Source organism: Panthera tigris, chromosome B4 (assembly GCF_018350195.1).
Source record: "Panthera tigris isolate Pti1 chromosome B4, P.tigris_Pti1_mat1.1, whole genome shotgun sequence".
Lineage (NCBI taxonomy): Eukaryota > Metazoa > Chordata > Mammalia > Carnivora > Felidae > Panthera > Panthera tigris.
Window position 1 is genome coordinate 104,355,810 of NC_056666.1, and position 21,329 is coordinate 104,377,138.

Here is a 21,329-nt window from a genome sequence, read left to right on the forward strand (position 1 = left end):
GCAAATGTCAAGATTTCATTCTTTTTCATCACTGAGTACTGTTACATTTTATATATATATATATATATATATATATATATATATATATATATACCACAACTTCTTTATCCATTCATCAGTTGATGGACATTTAGACTCTTGCCATAACTTAGCTATTGTTGATAGTGCTGTTATAAACATTGAGGTACATGTGCCCCTTTGAATCCGCATTTTTGTATCCTTTGGATAAATTCCTAGTAGTGCTATTGCTGCATCGTATGGTAGTTCTATTTTTAATTTTTTGAGGAACCTCCACACTGTTTTCCAGAGTGGCTTCACCAGTTTGCATTCCCGCCAACAGTGCAATAGGGTTCCCCTTTCTCCACATCATCGCCAACATCTGTTGTTTCCTGAGTTATTAATTTTAGCCATTCTGACTGGTGTGAGGTGGTATCTCATTGTGGTTTTGATTTGTATTTCCCTAATGATGAGGGATATTGAGCATCTTTTCATGTGTGTGTTGGCCATCTGGGTATCTTCTCCGGAAAAAGTGTCTTTTCATGTCTTCTGCCCATTTCTTCACTGGATTGTCTGGTTTTTTGGGTATTGAGTTTGGGTATAAAGTTCTTTCTTTATAGATTTTGGATACTAACCCTTTATCTGATATATCATTTTCAAATATCTTCTCCCATTCTGTCGGTTGCCTTTTAGTTTTGTTGATTGTTTCCTTGGCTGTGCAGAAGCTTTTTATCTTGATGAGGTCCCAAAAGTGCATTTTTGCTTTTGTTTCCCTTGCCTTCAGAGACATGTCAAGTAAGAAGTTGCTGTGACTGAGATCAAAGAGATTGCTGCTTGTTTTCTCCTGTAGGATTTAGAAGGTTTTGAAAGACCTAAATATGAGACAGGAAACCACTCCTTACTTTTATTGCACACACTATCCATGCAAATTCTAGATTCCCCAGCCCCATCTCTTGTTGTGTTATTTTTTATTTGAGTATCATTGACACACAATGTGATCTCACTCTCAAATGTACAACATAGTGATTCAACTTCTTTATACATTGTGCTATGTTCACTACAGGTGTAGCTGCCACTTGTCATCATTGACTACGTTCCTTATACTGTGCCTTTTATTCCAGTGACTTCTTTTTTTAATTTATTTCTATTGTTTTAAGTTTATCATTATTATTATTTTTTTTTTTTTTGAGAGAGAGAGAGAGCTCACGAGCAGGGGAGGGCAGAGAGAGAGGGAGAGAATCCAAGCAGGCTCAGCACTATTAGTGCAGAGCCTGATGTGGAACTCAGACTCACAAACCATGAGACCATGACCTGAGCCAAGATCAAGAGTTGGACACTTAACCAACTGAGCTACCCAGGCGCCCCTATTCCAGGGACTTCATGCCGTAACTGGAAGCCTGTATCTCCCACTTCTCTTTACCTGTTTTGCCCATCCCCCCATCCCCTCTGGCAACCATCAGTTCTCTATATTTTATAGGTCTGATTCTGTGTTTTGTGTGTTTATCCAATTGTTTTTTTAGATTCCACATATGGGTAAAATCACATGGTATTTTTCTTTTTCAGTCTGACTTATTTCACTTAGTGTAATACACTCTAGATCCATACATGTTGTCATAAATCATTAAAGAACTATATTCCCCTGTTTACATCCCTATGCCTACAGTAGTTCATCTCTATAGGGATGCATTATCAGAATTATGATTAAGTAGTTTGCTTTTATTATAGTTTTAAGAAGGAACATAAGTGGTCATTTGATTGCAAGAAGTAAAGATGTACTCAGGTTTTCTCAATTTGTGGGACTCTATTCCAGAAATACATATACTTAAAAGAAAGATTGGGATCTCTTGGCTTGACAAAAACCAAAACCAGAAGTACAGCCTAGTCTCATCAGAATGTATTTGTTAATGAGAGCAAGATTCAAAACTGCCGTAGTGACTGAGTTACTGTTATTTTCTGAGCAATATATTTTTTAATCCTTTACGATTATGATGAGCTCCTGAACTAACAACAATTTCACTCTTTGTTCTAGATAATTTTTCCTCTGAGATTTTTGCTTATTGATAAGTTTATTCATGACTTAGCTTTCATTACTTCCCCTCTCTGCATTACCCTCCCCGTGACCAAGATAAAGAAGATCTAGTTGACTCATTTGATCTCTTTCATAGCTGTTTGGATAGAATTTTTATGAACAGGGGTGCCTGGGTGGCTCAGTCAGTTAAGCATCCGACTTCAGCTCAGGTCATGATCTCATAGTTTGTGAGTTTGAGCCCCATGTTGGGCTCAGTGCTGACAGCTCAGAGCCTGGAGCCTGCTTCAGATTCTGGGTCTCCCTCTCTCTCTGCCCTTCTCCTGCTCACGGTCTCCTCTCTCTCTCTCTCTCAAAAATAAATAAACATTAAATTTTAAAAAAAGAATTTTTATAAACAAACACCCTAAATCCAATAAGGTGATTGAGGTAGAAGAGGGGAAACTGTACTTGCAGGAAGATTTATACATAAGTTGCAGCCCGTGACTCTTTCCCCAAGCAGTGATTGGGCAGAAACCCATGGGGCTTAGGTTTTAGGGGCATTCAGTCTTAATATATTTGATTCAATGAGGATATTTTTGAACATTCAATAAAGACAGTATTTAGAAGCCTTTTCATTTATGTAGGTCTTGTTATAAAACAATCTATATAATAATTTTTATAGGTTTTCATGATATGACAGTCTCCTCCAAAGAACACTCAACTTATTTTTTGCTTTAGCTATCAGGAGGCTCCAGTTTACATTTATGCTTGATTCCAGCAACTGTCCTTAATTAGGTTATTTGGTATCATGTTTTTCTCCTTTGAATTGTATACCCTTAAGAGTTTATCCTTTCTTTAATGGCCCTACTATTGATATGTTTTTATGCTTCATAGTGTAAACCACCTCAAATTATCCTTGAAAATGAGGATACTCTTATTAATAATAAAGTTCCCTACAACTAATGATTGTACTTATTTGTAGCAATTACACTTGGGGGTAGATAAAAAACAAGATTTAACAGTTATACTTCCTTTAAATTAAGATCAAAAACAATATGTCAATATTATATGCAAAGACCAAGCCAAATGTGCAGAAAATAAAGGGATATTTCCATTATGCAATAGAACATTCTTACATAATGTAAGTCTAATTCTACATGAGAACAGTCACATTGCCTATAAAAACTATCTTTATTCTCCCAGCTAACCACAGAGAAGCTTTAGGTACAGAAATGTCTCCCAGACAACAAAGAGCTCTAGGAAGTAGTAGAAGACAGGATATGATCATTTAAAGGACAGGAAAATATATTACTTTATTTATTTATTTATTTAAGAAAAAGAGATAATTATCTTAGTTTTTAATACTGCTTTTTTAAAAAGAAAGTTTAAAGTGTATTTATCTTGAGAGAGAGAGAAAGCATGAGTGGGGTAGGGGTAGAGAGAGGGAGAGAGAATTCCAAGCAGGCTCCATCCTGTAAGACCAGAGCCCGACGCAAAGCTCGAATTCACAAACTGCAAGATCATGACCTGAGCCAATATCAAAAGTTGGACACTTAACTGACCGAGACATCCAGGCGCCCCTAATATGCTTTTAATATAGGAGAAAACATGCTTTAATGTTACATTATTTTAAATTATTAGAATTATTGATGTGTACAAAATCTGTAAATGACGTATTTAATTCAAATGAAAGAATATGTAATAATTATATGATGTATCAGTGATCATTTTTAGAATAACTATGAGCTGAAGTTAATATTTTGTATGTAGATTCTGCTTTCATATAGTAGAAAGTTCAAATTTTATTTCCGTTAACTAGTTATTGGACAGGTATACATTAGAGAATATGGAAATAACTTTATACATTACATTTTGCTTTATTTTTAAGAAAACTTCTATCTTGGGGGTCCTGGGTGGCTTGGTCGGTTAATCGTCCGACTTCGGCTCAGGTCATGATCTCATAGTCCGTGAGTTCGAGCCCCGCGTCGGGCTCTGTGCTGACAGCTCAGAGCCTGGAGCCTGTTTTGGATTCTGTGTCTCCCTCTCTCTCTGCCCCTCCCCTGTTCATGCTCTGTCTCTTTCTGTCTCAAAAATAAATAAACGTTAAAAAAAAAAGAAAAGAAAACTTCTATCTTATTGTCCATAAATTTCAGGGCTTATGAATATGTTATGTACATAATCACATCATTTCTAAAAGTAAGAATCATACTGAGTCATCTTTGCATTATACTACAAAAGATTCATAGTGACACTAATCCTTTGAATAATAGCATGAATAACTTTCTTTGTTAATCTAAGACTGTTAGAACCAATTCAGTCTCATTGCCACTGGCTTTGTCTTCCCAGCTCCCTGAGCAGATCGCCTAATGGGCTTCACCTTCACATCCACCTACCTTAGTTCTTGAACCAGTTATGGCCTAGCCATGGATATGTCAGCAGCCTCAGTCTCACCATCTCCTGGTGAGAACTAAGTTAATTGCTAACCCAGGTTTGATCATGTACAATGTGGGAGGATCTCTAAACAACCATGTATCTCTCATCCAGTCATCCAGCCCACTTTCTATGAAATTGCGGTATAGTCCATGTTTGCTTACCTGGGCCCCTTTATATTAAAAAACAAACAAAAAAAAACCTTTAATAAATAAAGAGAAGAGACAAATGTCCCATGGAAGGGAATTCCAAGTAATCTATTTAGATACTCCACCATCAAGGAGATGAAATATAAGTCCCCACTCCTTAAATGTAGGCTGTACATAGTGACTTTCTTCCAAAGTGTGCAGTATGAAAAGTGGAAAAAAGAGGAACTTTAGAGTGGAAAAACCTGACAAACACTGTCTTATCTGGGTAATCAAGTTCTATATCAATGATGTTAAATTATGTTGATCGGTATCCTTGACATGTCAGGAACATGGTACTCTATTTCTGTGGTCTTCCTCTCAAAAACCCATAGCCTTAGTCTAATTATGAGGAAGAACATCTGCAAATCCAAGTGAAAGAACATTATACAAAATGTCTAGCCATTACTCCTCAAAACTCTCAAGGTCATCAAAAACAAGACAAGTCTGAGAAACTATCACAACCAATAGGACTAAATCCAATGTGATATCCTGGATAGGATGGTGGAACTGAAAAGACATTAGGTGAAAACTAAGAAATTATTTTTTTTTAAGTTTTTATTTATTTAAGTAATCTCTGCACCCAATGTGGTCCTCAAGCTCATGACCCTGAGATCAAGAGTCACATGTTCTTCTGACTGAGTCAGGCAGATGCCGCAAAAACTAAGGAATTCTCAATAAAATAATGGACTTCAGCTAACAACAGTCTATCAGTATTGGGTTCATTAACAAATAACCCCATTGTAAGGTGTCAATAATAGAGGAAATTTGGTATAGGGTATATGGGAACTCTCTATACTATCTTCAAATTTTCTGTAAATCTAAAACTTTTAAAATATAAGTTTATTTAAAAAAACAATATGAGAAAAGATAATGTTTATTGAACCATTGCTTTGTGCCGGACACTGCCAAAAGCATTGTTTATATCACCTTACTGAATACTAAGAATGACCTTGTGAAATGAATACTGTTATACTCATTTTATAGATAAGGAAATTGAGACACAGGTTAAGTGGATAAGTACATTTCTTAAGGCCAAATCTACATAACTGAGGAGAAAGAACTCCAATCCAGACTGTCTAACTCTAGACTGTGTACTTCTTTTGGTCCTATTTATATAACTTATTAGCAGACATTGAGCACAAGAAAAATGTTCATTTAGCATTTTTCCAAATCAGACAAGTAAGGAAGAATAAAGAGAAAATTCATGCCTGCCAAGAGACAAAATAAATGTACTTCTAAAGGAGACTGAAGAATTGAGGTTTGAAATAAAGACAGAAGAAATTCAAGGACTTATGAATCTTACTGAAGCATTAAAGAAGAGATACTTGTATCCACAACTTTGACTCTTGAAACCTTTGCAGGTATTGTCCAACACAAAGGCTATCCTGGAGTTAAAATTACTGTCAAAAATTATTTAAAAAGTGGGGAAAATAATCTAAAGCACCTGAACATGAACATAACCGCTTGTTTACAGCCTCTCACTCCAGTTTCTCTTTCAGACTGGGTATCTCCCTAAACTCAAAACTTAGCTCTCTGAGCTAGGGCCCTCTTGCACAGCTTAACTCATATTAATCTCCTTTTCTGGAGTCTAGGGAATGGGCAACAGGGAGCAATAAAATTCATGATCAGTACTCTCAACTGCCATTCAATGTGCACTTCAACTTGTAAGTTTTTATGTATGTCCTTGCCGAAGTATGATCTGCACCCGGCAGTGACTCAATTCTGATGCCTTCCTCCATCTCTAGGACGTTGGCCCTACATAGGCTCTCCCTGACTTTAACACTCAATAATGTCATCTACAAAATGAGATCATGAAGGCAGCTCTTTCTGCCCACAGGTCCTGCCCTGTGCTTTAATAAAATCACCTTTTTACACCAAAAAAAAAAAAAAAAGATATGAAAATATGTATGTTACAGATTGATGTTAGGATTAATGAGATAATATCTTTTTAAATTTTCCAAATAATCTCTGCGATCTAATGTAATGAAACTGGCAGTTGAGTGTATCACTGAAAAAACTGATGAAAACTTAAAACAATGAATTTTTCACTTAAAAACATATTAATATACTTTTACTTACCAGACTTTTGGTGTAAGCACAAGGCCATTTGTTGTTTTGGTCTTTGCACACAGCTTTGTATAGGGTCACTCTTTGGAGTTCTGTCTTAATTTTTTTACATCAAGCATACCTCTAAGGCAGTCTACAGTGTCCAGCTTTGTTTCCCTTAAACAACCAATTTCCATTTTTAAAAAATAGGAGAGTTAAGATGATGTTCTCACCTTTTCTCTTCAGAATCACACAAAAGCAACAAATAAAAACCAAAACACAACTTCTTTGACAAAATCAGAAAGCATGCTAAATCTCAAATCATGTGTTTTATGAAGCACAATGAAGGTAAAGAGGGATGGAGAAAGATACCAAAGAAAATTCCCAGGGTTACAGATCACTGACAAAACCAACAACACAGTTCTCTAGACTGGAATATTCTGAGGAGCAAAATCAACAGTTCCTAGTTTGGGACAAATGCAATTGATGACCAGGGTTGTGCTTCCCAATTTGGCATAAGAGAGAAACAGAGAATACTGGAGAACCCAAGGAATCACACTGAAAAACTATATTTATAGGAAGCAGTATGCTGGTGAGGCAGGATCAGAAAAAGATGATGAGTTCTGACTTGTCCCGTAACTGCTGATCTCAGATGGCTGGAGAGAAGACTAACTAAAGGCTGTAATTCAAACACACACACAATTTTGTGAGATGAGTTTTCCTGGCTTGAATCGCAGGCCTGGATCCAGTCCAATATACACTACTGCAGAAGTTTGGTTTAGGAGTACTCATTTGATTCAAAGATGGGCAAGATTTTTAAAAGTGGTGGGGAAGTAAAAATAAGATAAAAACAGAGAAGGAGACAAACCATAAGAGGCTCTTGAATACAGAGAATAAACTGAGAGTTGCAGTGAGGGGGTAAGTTAAATGGGTGACAGGCATTAAGGAGGGCCCTTTTTGGGATGAGCCCTGGGTGCCATATGAAAGAGATGAATCACTGTTCTACTCCTGAAAGCCAAGACTACACTGTATGTTAACTAACCTGAGAATGAAAAAATAAAAAATAACAAAAATTTTTTTGAAAATAAAAGGGTTGGGGAAGGAGGTATAATCTGCTTGGGTTTTGTACCAAGGGGAAAATCTTTTCTGGAAAGCTGCACTAGAAACTGAAACAAAACCTTGCTTTTCACCATTAACCTTTTTATACTTTTTAAATTCAAAAGAAATTTAGTTCAGTAAGAAAAAGAATAGGGACTTTGAAAAAATAATAAATTCAGGGAGACATTTTCAGAGAAAATCTAAATACAAATCCTTTCAGATATTTTACTCTTTTTATCCAGACTTACGTTTGTTTTGACCACATGTAATTTGACAGCAATTTCTTCTAGTGACTTTCCTTCATCAATCCTTTCACAAAGGCATCCAATTTATAGAAACAACTTTTCCTTTTGCATTAATATTTCATTAGTTATGTAATATTTACTTATATCATTACAATACTATAACTGGCATAACAAGTTTAGAAACAAATACAATTGACTCAGTAAACAAAGTTCAACTGGTGTGAACAGAAGCATATATGTTATAAAAAGTGGCCTGCTAACCACAAGGGTTCATTGTATTATAGGTATCCTATTTTTTGAGGAAAACCAGAAAGTAATGCTTGTTGATGGATTTGTTATGTGCATGTTAGAGGAAATTACCCTAAATATGAACATATGTCCTTACTGGGTTTTTGTGGCCTTTGAATTATTCTCTAGGATATATAGTTTTAGATATATCATTTGAAATTTTTAATTTTACTCAAAAAAAATGTTTATTGAGCTCCTACTATGTACCCTAAACATAGAAACAAAGTAAATATTTCATCAACTTGTTGAAATTAAACAATATTAATAGGATGTTACTGCTGTTTTTATTTACAGTATGCTGAATAGGTGTAGAAGATTTTAATGAAAGAACTTAGTTTATTGACTTGCTTCATTCATATCAGAGTTCTTCACACACCCAAATTTGTTTTAAATTGTTAATGTTGGTTTTACTTTAATGTTTGATAAGGAAAAACTTTTTTTAAACTGTTGTTACATTTCTTGTTGTTTTATCTTGAAGCTGCCAGAAAAAGTTATAATGGACTACTACGAGAAGTACAAGCCTAGAATGAATGAGCTGGAAGCTTTTAATATGGTAAATCTCAGAAATGAACATATTAAATTGGATATGTTGCCAGACTTGAATGGGGTTCAATTAAATTTTATTGTGGGACCAACCAATCTATGTTGTTTTTCTCTTACTGTAGAAAAACCGTTTTGGACCATTTCCTATTTCAGAACTATATTAGGTGTCAGTAATGTAATAAAGAGAACACATGGTAGATTTCTCTTAAAATGTATCATAAATGCACAGAAGAAATTTCAGAGTTCTTTGAACACATACTTGTCTCAATGCAGTTATTTCCCCAGCATGCCTTTTAATGAATTTCATTCTTAGTACCTCTGAAAACTCTCTATCATATGTACCACTGCCTTTGGATTCCTGTTATTATTAAAGAAAAACTTTTGATCTCTGCAGTATTCGTTTTCTGAATATATACAATTGGTATTGGAGATTTATTTGGCCCTATATAAATTTCTGTAGATGCATTTTCTTGAACATAAGTGTTAAGCTAGTTTGTGTTTGTTTGTTTGTTTGTTTGTTTTGTTTTGTTTTTTAAGGTTCTACCATCCTATCTTATCCTTTCTTTTAGTTGAAAGTTGTTCTGGCTCCTTGTATAGAGACACTGATTCTTCTGGATCGACTTTGCTATCTGAAAGAGCAGGTAAATTATATTTTAAAATATATAACTAATATCTTTATTTAATATAGTAAACAGATCCACTATTACCTAGGATAAGTTTCTTTTGCATACAGCTAGTCAGATAATTTTTCTTATTATATTTTCCAAGTTTAAATATTCATTCCATCTCTTTTTAAACATAAACATATGTACAACAGATGTTTTCAGCAAACCTATTATAATAAAGTTTATGTTATTTTAATTGTATGGTAATTACTGTATGGTAGGCAGTGAACACAACTATCATATATGACGTATTGTGTAGCTAAATTTAATAAAGGCCAGACATAAAAGATATTATATATATATATATTTCATTTAATGAAAATTTACCTTTTAAATCACTTTTGGATTTTGGACATATGTAATCTGCAGTATAAAAATTTCTTTCTGATCAGTGAAAATTGCTTTTGCTTCTTCACAGTCTTGGTTTTTTTTAATCTATGTTGAATGCACCAAAACAACTAGTTTTTTGCTTGTCTTTAAGGAAAATTTTTTTTGCAGATTTTACACTGAGCTATGATCAAAATAGTTATGTGAACTATTTAAATTAAACCCATACATGGATTCAGCCTCATGTTTCCACCATAAGCCCTTTATTTTAACAATTTTGTTCTATCATAGTGGGTAATTTTACTTTCTTCTTTTCAACAGGCTATTTGGAACAAATGGATTTTAATAAATGCTTGCTTTTGTTCTAATTTATATTTTTATGGAAAAAAGACAATTTTTAAATATTTGGATAATTGTGTACTTTCTTAAGCTACCAAGTAACTCAAAATCACTGGAAATCTTTGGTTTCCAATTTCACTGGTGACAGAATTGGGCCTGTTTTACTAGGTACTCATTATTTCCCTTTTCAAAGCAATTTCCAGTGACCTAAATAAAATAAGTAAATGGTAAAAAAATAAATTAAATAAAATAAGTAATATGCACAAAGATTAATAGATTGGCAATGAAATGATATAAAGCATAAAATATTAAATTGTTAATAAAATATTTTTAAATAGCAATGTTAAATAATATTAAATAATATTTTATTCTAAAATAACACTTATATGTTAGAAAGTTTTAAATGAAGAATATTAAACAAGAAAATTAAAAATAACAGTCCCATCTTTCAGCATTAACTTAATTTTTGTTTTGTATTCTAGTGCCTCTTTCTAATATGTATATGTTGCACACATATATATGAGCGCATTATTTCTACTTTAATTAAAATTGGAATCTGGGGCACCTGGGTGACTCAGTCAGTTAAGCTGTCTGACTCTTGATTTCAGCTCAGGTCATGATCTTGGCTCAGGTCATGGTCTCACAGTCCAGAGACAGAGCCCTCAAGATTCTCTCTCCCTCTCCTTTTACCCCTCCCTGCTCTCTAACATAAGATAAGATAAGATGATGATAAGATAAGATAAAGGAATCAAATTACAAGTGCAGTTTTGAATTTAATCTGTTTCATTTATTTTATTCAGAATTTTCTCAACTTATTGAATATACTACAGAAGGTGAATAATGTTTCATCATATAATAATTTCTTTAAGTAATGCCCAATTGTTTTTTATCACTTCCACTCTTTCACAATTTCAGCAAAGAATAACCATGTAGTTCACTATCTTATGTAAATCTTTTACTTCCTCAACATAAATTCCTGTAGGTGAAATTGTAAACGTTAATTTCATTCAGCAAAGAATAATTTTCTTTTATATAGTTTGTCTTTTATGTTGTTTTTATATTACAATATATAGTCTGACTCATCTTTCATTCTTATCTTCAACAAATTGCTATGTATTTAAATCACTTATCAATTTGCAGGAAAATATTGCATGGTCTGCACTTGTGAAGTTGTTTGATCCTGTGAAATCTCCCAGATGTTATGCTATTATTGCTCTGAAGAAGCAGCAATGATTTCAGTTGAAGCAAGGTATTAGATGTATCTGTTTGTGGAAACTATCACTAATTTTGCTCTTCTAAACATTTATGTTGTGTTATGTAAATATTTGAAAAAACATTGCTCTATTTTAAATAAACAATAAAATAATAGCTAACAACAGAGCACCATAATCTATTTTTCCATTGTCAAAGCATACATTAATAAAATAAGAACTCATGAAAATATTTAAAAAGTATTGACCTACATTCCTGAGTTACTATATCAATAGGACATTGTAATCTGACCCTTGTTCCCTATTGTTTGAGACCCTTAATACTTGCTACATACCACATTTTGACTTTTATTGATTTAAAAACTTTTTGGACAGAGGAAAGTTATAGGTGTATATATAATAAAATTAGCACAGAAGATCACTTTCATTTTCCTCCAGATTTTGGAAGGGTTTTCCATGTCATCTGGAGGGAAAAATCCAAAAAGGAAAGAAACACCCAGGAACCAGGCAGATACAAAAAGTGCTTAATATGTGTTTTCATCTAAGTTACATGAGAAGATATTCTGTGTCCTTAAAGAAATATGCATCTTGTGAGATTCACTTTAAGGCATCTTGAAGCTACTTATCTTACTAAAATGGATAATTACCTTGTGCTCTGTAGAAAGCCAGTCTGAGAAAAGCAAGAGCGAATGAAAGAAGGCCAGCGCTATGCCCAGTGTGGTACAGGTTCTTTTCATTTGCAGAAATCTTGAGATTTCTAATATACACAGAAGATACGACAGTTGGCAAAAAGCTTCCTTGATGCTCAGCAAAAGACTATAAAATTCTCCCATCAGAAGAAGTAACTACTCTCTTAAACTTTAGAGTCTATCCGCAGATGGAAAGAATAAGTTTTTGCTCTGTTTTGTGATAGGAAGTTTGCAGCCATTATATATGTGGATGATCAGGTACTTTGTATAGCTAGTACAATACTGGGGAAAATAGCCACTTTTTAAGCTTTTTATTATGGAACATTTCAAATATGTTCAGAAATGAAGAGTAGAGTCTAACGAATCGCATGTACTCATCACAAACTTCAATAATTATCAACATTTTACCAGTCTTGTTTCATCTGTACACTTATGAGCATGCACACGTTCACATTTGCCACCCCACCCACCATTCCCAGATATGTAAGATTTTGAACTTTTGCCCTGATGCCTAAATATTTATATAACATTATTTTCTCATTATAATAAAGAAAAAAAAACTTCATGTGTGTAAAGCTCTGTTTAGTAAAGTGAACTCCAACTGTTTCAATACCAAGGAAACTTTGTAGTAACTTCCCTATGCCTTAAAATATTGTCAGAAATTATATTTATCAGTTAATGCTTTCCATTTTTAATAGAGACATTTGTGTGATTCAAGCTAATCAACATGAGATAACTTGTATGACCCACTGAGATGATAATATTTCAGCAAGAGAACAAAGAAATATAATATTTTGGCAGGACTACAGCTTTATACACATGAATCCCCATTGCAATGTTTGTAGACTCTCCTCTCATAAAAACTGCTCTTTGAGAACTCATTTACAGTTGAGCTAAAGAAGGTGATGTATTGGCAGGAGCATCAATCCTGACAGTTACATTCTGAGTGAGCTAAAGCAAGACTCTTAATATCTCAGAGCCTCATTTGTAAAGTGGGTTTCATTTAATTTTCATTTTAGAAACATTTATTGAATGCTTGTCATGTGTCAGACGTTAGGCTAGGCACTGGCAGCATGGAGACAAACAAGATATGTCCCTTTTCTCAAAGAGCTCACAGTCTAGTAAGAAAGACAACGAAATTACTAATTACCATAATTAGTACTGTAATTATTGTATAGGGCTGAGAGGGTCAGGACATGAGATCCTTTATGGTACCTTCAGATTGATAAGACTTCAAGGGAAGATAGGCTCAGTAATATTAGTACCATAGTTTAGATTCATATGAGTTAAATTATTGTCTGTCCTTGTGTAGGTCACTTTAGTATTCAGTATGCCTCAGGTTTCTCATCTGTAAAAAGAATATAAGAATAAAATTTACTTCTAAGGTTGTTATGAGCATTAAAAGATTAAATATGTTATTGAACTCCCACAAAATGTCTCCAGGCACTCTGTTAATAAAGCAAAACTGAATTTATTAAAACTGTAGTAATAGGGCATTCTGCCTTGAGGGTCTCTGAAGGTAAAGTCAGGAGAGGATATTTACAGCATTTTGAAGGTGGCTCTTTTCAGGTGGAGACCAGACTGCAATTTGGAAAAGTTCATGACAAGTTTTATGATTGGTATCTAATAGCAAGGCAAGGGTCTTGAAGCAAGTTCTGATAAGTAAACTGTTGCTTGATAAGTGAGCTCTTTGCCAAGGTGAGCAGATTGTCTGAGATAAATTAATATATGAGAATTTCCTGAAACAATGAAGTTATTTATTGGTTTACAGCCTTATCTTTCCTGGGCAAAGATTTCCTTTACCAAACAAATAAATCATGTTGACACAGGTGGTCTCAGTTCTTAGACCCCATAGCTCTGTCATATTAATGCACATGGTTGTAGTTCTCAACGTAAAGCAATTAATTCCTGGTACATAAACATATGTAAAGCAAATAGTATAGGATAGTAGACTCAAACCTAGATATGTCAGTACTTCCATTAAATGTACATTAAATGCTTCAATTGTAAAACAAAGATGACTAATTGAAAAAATAGAGCCCAATAAGTTGCTGGTTAGAAAAAACATCTAAAACAGGGGTATAAAAAATTCAAAAGTAATAGGAAGGAAAAGGCATATTTGCAATTACTCATCAAAAGGAAGGATATTTATCAATATCAAAGTAGATTTTTAGTTAATCTCAGGCAAAAATATTCTGGAAGATAAAGGGTAACCTTTATAATGAAAAGAATTTCAATTTGCCAGGAAAATGTAAGTTTGTATTTAGTTAATACCATAATTACAAAATATATAAGGCAAAAATTAACTACAGGGAGAAACAAGTCTACAATCATGCTGGGAATATTTTCATGTTTCCCTCTATCTTATGGAAAAAGCAAACAAAACCAAAAAGATACAAGATTTGAACAATGAAAGAAGTAAAATTGAGCTAATGGATAAACAGTTTATTATAAACTGTTCCTAACTACTATATAATTTTTCAAGTACATATGAAAATTTTACAAAAGCTGACCATATGCTGGGCTTTGAGGTAAATTTTAATAAATTTCAAAAAAATTGAAACTATATTATATGTAGTTTCTGACCACAATGCATTTAAGCTTAAAAAAATTGTTTTAGGGGTGCCTGGGTGGCTCAGTTCAGCATCTGACTCTTGATCGCAGCTTAGGTCTTGATCTCAGGGTTGTGAGTTTAAGCCCCATGTTGGGCTCCACGCTGGGCATGGGGCATATATATATATATATATATATATATATATATATATATATTCATTATGTATTATATATGTATTATATAATTTTATTATATACTTATAAAATTTATTGTATACTTAAATATATATATGTAAGTAAAAATTTAAAAATTGTTTTAAATATAAGTAGAAAATCCCCATATTCTTTAAACTAAGAATTATACCTCTAAATAACTTCTGAGTCAAAGAAGAACTCACAATGGAAATTAGAGAGTATTTGAGTAATAATGAAAATAATTGAACTATAATGATAACACTTTGCATCAAAACTTACGGGATGAGCTAAACCATGATATAAGAAAACATTAGCTTTCAACACATATTAGAAAAGGAAGAGACTAAAAATCAAAAGATTAGTAGTTTCTGGAAGAAAAACACGGAGAGATGATTAACACCTCCAAAAGTTGGTTCTTCAATAATTAATAAAATTTACACATCTCTGGTAAGTCTAATCATTTAAAAAATAAAACGTTCAAATAATCAATATCAGGTATATAAAAGGGAACATGCCTGTAAATTTGCCAATAAATTCCTGACAACAAAATTGAACATTTGTATGAAATGGAAAAATTTCTCAAAGAAACACAATATGCCAAAACAGCCTCAAGAAGGAAAATAAAATATTAATAATCATACAACTATTAAATTGAATCTGCAATTAATCTTTTATAAATTTCCTACATATCGATAAAAGTATTTTTTGGATGTGGCATAGAATTTAGTCAACCACTGTTAGTTTGCAACAGTGTGACTAAGACTATCATAGAAACTATACGTTGGGCAAGAAGATTTGTAGAACTAGACTATGGCAGTTCCTAATTTTTAGGAGTTTATAATCTATGCATTGAAACACATATGAGAGGCATATGGAAGAGTTAAGATTTAGATAATGACTTTGGGGAAGAAAGAAAAGAAAGTATCTACAGAAGCACACAATCCTTTACTATGAACTAACTTTGTCTTAGTCTGTTTACTTCTGTTCCACTCTCTTTAATTATAGGTTCCTTTAGTTTGTTTTAAGTATGGTCAGTAGAATGGCTTATTTTCAGGAAAGAGAACTGTTTAAGAAATAATCTGCCATGTGAAAGATGTGCTCTGGTAACCTGTGACCAGAAGGAACTGGAAGTCTCCAAACCTCCCCAGGTTTGTACTTGGCCAGGGATGCTACTGGCTGCATGTATGGGGATTTATTAGTTGATGTATTTATCTCAATGGATCGCCTCATTAAGTTTGCAGATGTTCTGTCAATGGAAGTCCTTTAAAAAAAAATTATACTGTTTTTATTAGAGTTTTCCAATGCACAATCCAGAATAAGAGAGTTAACACATTTCAGCACAGAACAAAGTAGCATGTATTTAAATCTCAGGGGAGGAAAAGCCTTTAACTTGTTCTCAGACAGTTATGATTGAACACGTTGAATTTGAGAAAAATGGAGAAAGTATGCACCAAATTCACCATTTGGTCAGCATGGGATTTGATGTGCATCAGCTAATCATGTTGAACTAATGCTCCACTTAGCTCAACTCTCAGGAAAGAATCCAGTCTTCTAATAACTGCTACAACTCCTTTAAGAAAAAGTCTCAAGGATGGTTTTCCAACAAGCAAAGCACACTCAAATAATGTGTTTCAAGGGAAAGATAAAACAATTCCAGATACCATTTGATTATAACAACAGACATCTCTGGTGTTCTGGTGACTTCAGAATATTTCTTTTTTTTTTTTTTTTTAATTTTTTTTTTTAACATTTATTTATTTTTGAGACAGAGAGAGACAGAGCATGAACGGGGGAGGGTCAGAGAGAGGGAGACACAGAATCTGAAACAGGCTCCAGGCTCTGAGCTGTCAGCACAGAGCCCGACGCGGGGCTCGAACCCACGGACCGTGAGATCATGACCTGAGCCGAAGTCGGCCGCTTAACCAACTGAGCCACCCAGGCGCCCCCAGAATATTTCTGATCTTAGTAGACAGTATAGCTGCAGGTAAACCTCTGCGAATAAAGACAGGAGGAACAGACTTCAAATCACAAAGAAAAAATTAAATACTCTATTTCTACTTAAGCTAACTCAAAAGGACAGAACTAAGAATAAAAATGAAGGCAAAGAAGTGTTTACTTTTAATGTATAGAATAATGAATATCTTTCTATGTATGTACAAACAGTACCTTTAAAGGGTCCAAAATTGCATTCACATTACCTGCTTATGCTAGGTTCCAGAAACCATCCCTAAAGCACAGGTTGTACTGTACTGAAGAATAATATTTAAAAGTTTTGAGGGTCAACATCTAGAGGATAAAACTGAAAGCTATTGAAAGGTAAATTATTTTTGGTTAACTTTTCTCTCATTAATAGAAAATACTGTTGTTTATCTTTAAAATAAATAGATTTGAAATTCTTTGAAATATGCTTCACATTTTAGATCTTTAGTACAGTTGTAGTATCAATGTTTGTTAATGAGATTATTGGTAATGTGTTTTCATTCTAATAAATTGGTTGCAGATGTTTAGAGAAGAAAGGATTTCATTAAAATTGCTGCCATAAATAGCATAGTTCCTACCTTTAAGATTAATGAAACCATAGTAAATTCAACCTAGATCTTCTTACCATTCTTTTATTATGAAAAGTAAAACTAAGTCTCAGAGTTGTGTTTAGTTAGGTAAATAAAAATGTTACAGAGCCTCTGAGGGTCATAGGTCATAGTAGCCCAGTGGAGTTACATCATATACACATTTATGTACTGATTTTTAGATTCTAACCTCTCCCCAAGATGCAAATGCATAAGAAGGATAGTATATCTCTTTGTTGGCCAAATCAGAAGCGCCATCTTTGAAAGACAGGAAATAGAAGACCAAACAAATATCTATAACTTTTCAAAGAGCAGAGGATATGTGTTTCTCATCAAGTAAGACTTAGAAAATCCAACTGAACTTTATTGAACATCTGTGAACTAACTGTTGGGTGCTTTCACACTTACTTCAATCTTCAAAACAACAAACAACAAAAAAAATAGCATGCATTAGGGATATAGATCCTTAGTAATAGTGACAGTAGTATATACCCAAGGAGCAAGCAGTAATCCTTAATAATTCACCCATTCCTCATTCACTGTAGGAATTTAATATTATCCTAAAAGCATAATGGTTTGAATGCTCAATATCTGCTTAAAGACTACCCTTTTGTTCTTTTCTTTCATCTACCTCTGTGGTCTCCAAATTTTAGTGGGCCAAGTAATTAAGGTATAGTACTATATTCAAAACTACACAAATAAAGCAAAAAAGAAAAAGAAAAAAGAAAGAAAAAAAAAACATGTTGGTGTGTTTTCCATAGAAATGTGTTCTCATAGGAAACACATTAAAGAGATCTTTCAGCTCACTGTTCACAGGTTTAAAAAAAAATTCAATAATAAGAATCCCATTGACATTCTAAATAATGTATTCATTTTTACTACTTTGGGTACTGTATGTCCTACTTAGTTTTTACTGTCTCATAAGTATAATCAGAACTTTGTGTTAGAAGTTGTGTCCTGAGGACACTTTTGAAAGAATTGAACACTAATAATAGTGGTTGACTATAAATTAGGAAGATCAATGAAAACCAAGAAGCTTCTTGACCAAGACATTAACTTTAAGTTTAATTTTAAAATAAATCTTAATTACTAAAACCTAAAGACAGTTGCTGATTACTAAATACCAAATAGTTTGGCATTTTACATATCATATATAAAAGGGTCACAAAGAGAATCAGAGAAGGGGTTTTTGTTTGGTTGTTTTTTGTTTGTTTTAATATGTCTTTTTTTTTTTTTTTTGTCAAGTTAGTTAACATACAGTGTAGTCTTGCCTTCAGGAGTAGATTTCTATGATTCATCACTACATACAACACCCAGTGCTCCTCCCAACAAGTGCCCTCCTCAATGCCCATCACCCATTTTCCCACCCCCATCAACCCTCAGTTTGTTCTCTGTATTTAAGAGTCTCTTACAGTTTGCCTCCCTGTTTGTATGTTATTTTTCCTTCCCTTCCCCTATGATCTTCTGTTAAGTTTCTCAAATTCCACATATGAGTGAATCATATGATATATGATCATATATATATGATATATGTCTTTATCTGACTGACTTATTTCACTTAGTATAATACCCTCCAGTCCATCCACATTTTTGCAAATGGCAAGATTTCATTCATTTTCATCACTGAGTAGTATTCCATTGTGTATATATACGACATCTTCTTTATCTGTTCATCAGTCAATGGACATTTGGGCTCTTTCCATAATTTGGCTATAATTGATAGTGCTGCCATTAATATTGGGGTGCCTGTGCCCCTTCGAATTAGCACTGCTGTATCCTTGGGTAAATTCCTAGCAGTGCTATTGCTGGGTTGTAGGGTAATTCTATTTTTAATTTTCTGAGGAACCTCTACACTGTTTTCCAGAGTGGCTGCACCAGTTTGCATTGCAACAGGGATTCCCTTTCTCCAAATCCTCACCAACATCTGTTGTTGCCTGAGTTGTTCATTTTTGCCACTCTGACTGATATGAGGGGGTATCTCAATGTAGTTTTGATATGTATTTCCCTGATGATGAGTGATGTTGAGCATCTTTTCATGTTTCTGTTGGCTATCTGGATGTCTTCTTTGGAAAAGTATCTATTCATGTCTTCTGTCCATTTCTTCACTGTATCATTTGTTTTTGGGGTGTTGAGTTTGGTAACTTCTCTGTAGGTTTTTGATACGAACCCTTTATCCAATATGTCATTTGCCAATATCTTCTCCCATTCCATCTTTTAGTTTTGTTGATTGTTTCCTTTGCTGTGCAGAAGATTTTTATCTTGATGAGGTCCCAATAGTTCATTTTTGCTTTTGTTTCCCTTGCCTTTGGAGACATGTCAAGTAAGAAGTTTCTGAGGCCAAGGTCAGAGAGGTTGCTGCCTGTTTTCTCCTGTGGGATTTTGATCATTTCCTGTCTCACATTTCAGTCTTTCATTCATTTTGAATTTATTTTTGTGTATAGCGTAAGAAAGTTGTCTCTTTTCATTCTTCTGCATGTTGCTGTCCAGTTCTCTCAGCACCATTTGCTACAGACTGTCTTTTTTCCATTGGATACTCTTTCCTGCTTTGTTGAAGATTAATTGGCCATACATTTGTGGGTCCATTTATGGCTTCTCTATTCTATTCCATTGGTCTTTGTGTCTGTTTTTGTGCCAATACAATACTGTCTTGATGATCACAGCTTTGTGATACAGGCTACAGTCCAGGATTGTGATGCCTCCAGCTTTGGTTTTCTTTTTCAACATTACTTTGGCTATTCGGGGTCTTTTCTGGTTCCATACAAATTTTTAGGATTGTTTGTTCTAGCTCTGTGAAGAGTGCTGGTGCTATTTTGATTGGGATTGCATTAAATGTGTAGAATGCTTGTAAAATGCTATCAACATTTTAATAGTATTTGTTTTTCCAACCTAAGAGCATGGAGTGTTTTTCCATTTTTTTGTGTCTTCAATTTCTTTCATAAGATTCTCTAGTTTTCAGCATACAGATCTCTTACCTCTTTGGTTGGGTTTATTCCTAGGTATTTTATGGTTCTTGGTGCAATTGTTAATGGGATAGATTCCTTGATATGTCTTTCTGTTGCTTCATTAGTGGTGTATAGAAATGCAACCAATTTCTGTACATTGATTTTGTATCTTGCAACTTTGCTGAATTCATGGATCAGTTCTAGCAGTTTTTTGGTGGAATCTTTTGGGTTTTTCCATGTAGAATATCATGTCATCTGCAAAGAGTGAAAGTTTGACCTCTTTGCCAATTTGGATGTCTTTCATTTTGTTTTGTTGTCTGATTGCTGAGGCTAGGACTTCCAATACTATGTTAAACAACAGTGGTGAGAGTGAACATTCCTGTCATGTTCCTGATCTCAGAGGGAAAGCTCTCAGTTTTTCCCCATTGAGTATGATATTAGCTGTGGGCCTTTCATGTATGGCTTTTATGATGTTAAGGTATGTTCCTTCTATCCCAACTTTCTTGAGAGTTTTTATTAAGAAAGGGTGCTGTATTTTGTCAAGTGCTTTTTATGCATCTATTGACAGGATCATATGCTTCTTATCCTTTCTTCCCTTAATGTGATGTATCATGTTGATTGATTTGCAAACATTGAACCAGCCCTACAGCCCAGGAATGAATCCCACTTGACATGGTGAATAATTCTTTTAACATACTGTTAAATTCGATTTGCTAGTATCTTGTTGAGAATTTTTGCATCTGTGTTCATCAGGGATATTGGCCTGTAATTCTCCATTTTAGTGGGGTCTTTGTCTGGTTTGGGAATCAAGGTAATGCTGGCTTCATAGAATGAGTCTGTAAGCTTTCCTTCTGTTTCTATTTTGAGAAGTCTGGGTAGGGGGTTGTTAATTTTGTTTATTCTTTCAAAAAAACAGCTCTTAGATTCATTGATCTGTTATGCTGTTTGTTTTGTTTGTTTGGATTCTATATTGTTTATTTCTGCTCTAATCTTTATTT

At 33.9% G+C, this 21,329-nt stretch overlaps 1 protein-coding gene across 7 annotated transcripts in view; it reads left to right on the plus strand.

The window, feature by feature from the left end:
• The window catches only part of METTL25 (methyltransferase like 25), a 154,857-nt gene that overhangs the window by 111,862 nt on the left and 21,666 nt on the right, over positions 1 to 21,329 (plus strand). For 3 of the 7 annotated variants that reach the window (XR_006220085.1, XR_006220083.1, XR_006220086.1), the window contains exons 10-13: positions 8,779 to 8,853; positions 9,413 to 9,484; positions 11,315 to 11,423; positions 15,877 to 15,970. Coding sequence is in view for 1 of the 7 variants with exons in the window: in XM_007085589.3 (XP_007085651.1) it covers positions 8,779 to 8,853; positions 9,413 to 9,484; positions 11,315 to 11,407 (240 nt within the window). In the remaining 6 variants the exon portion in view is untranslated. Of the gene's footprint in view, positions 1 to 8,778; positions 8,854 to 9,412; positions 9,485 to 11,314; positions 11,424 to 15,827; positions 15,971 to 21,329 lie in introns of those variants that run through there. The other 4 variants (XR_006220084.1, XR_006220087.1, XM_007085589.3 and 1 more) reach the window with 3 other exon arrangements.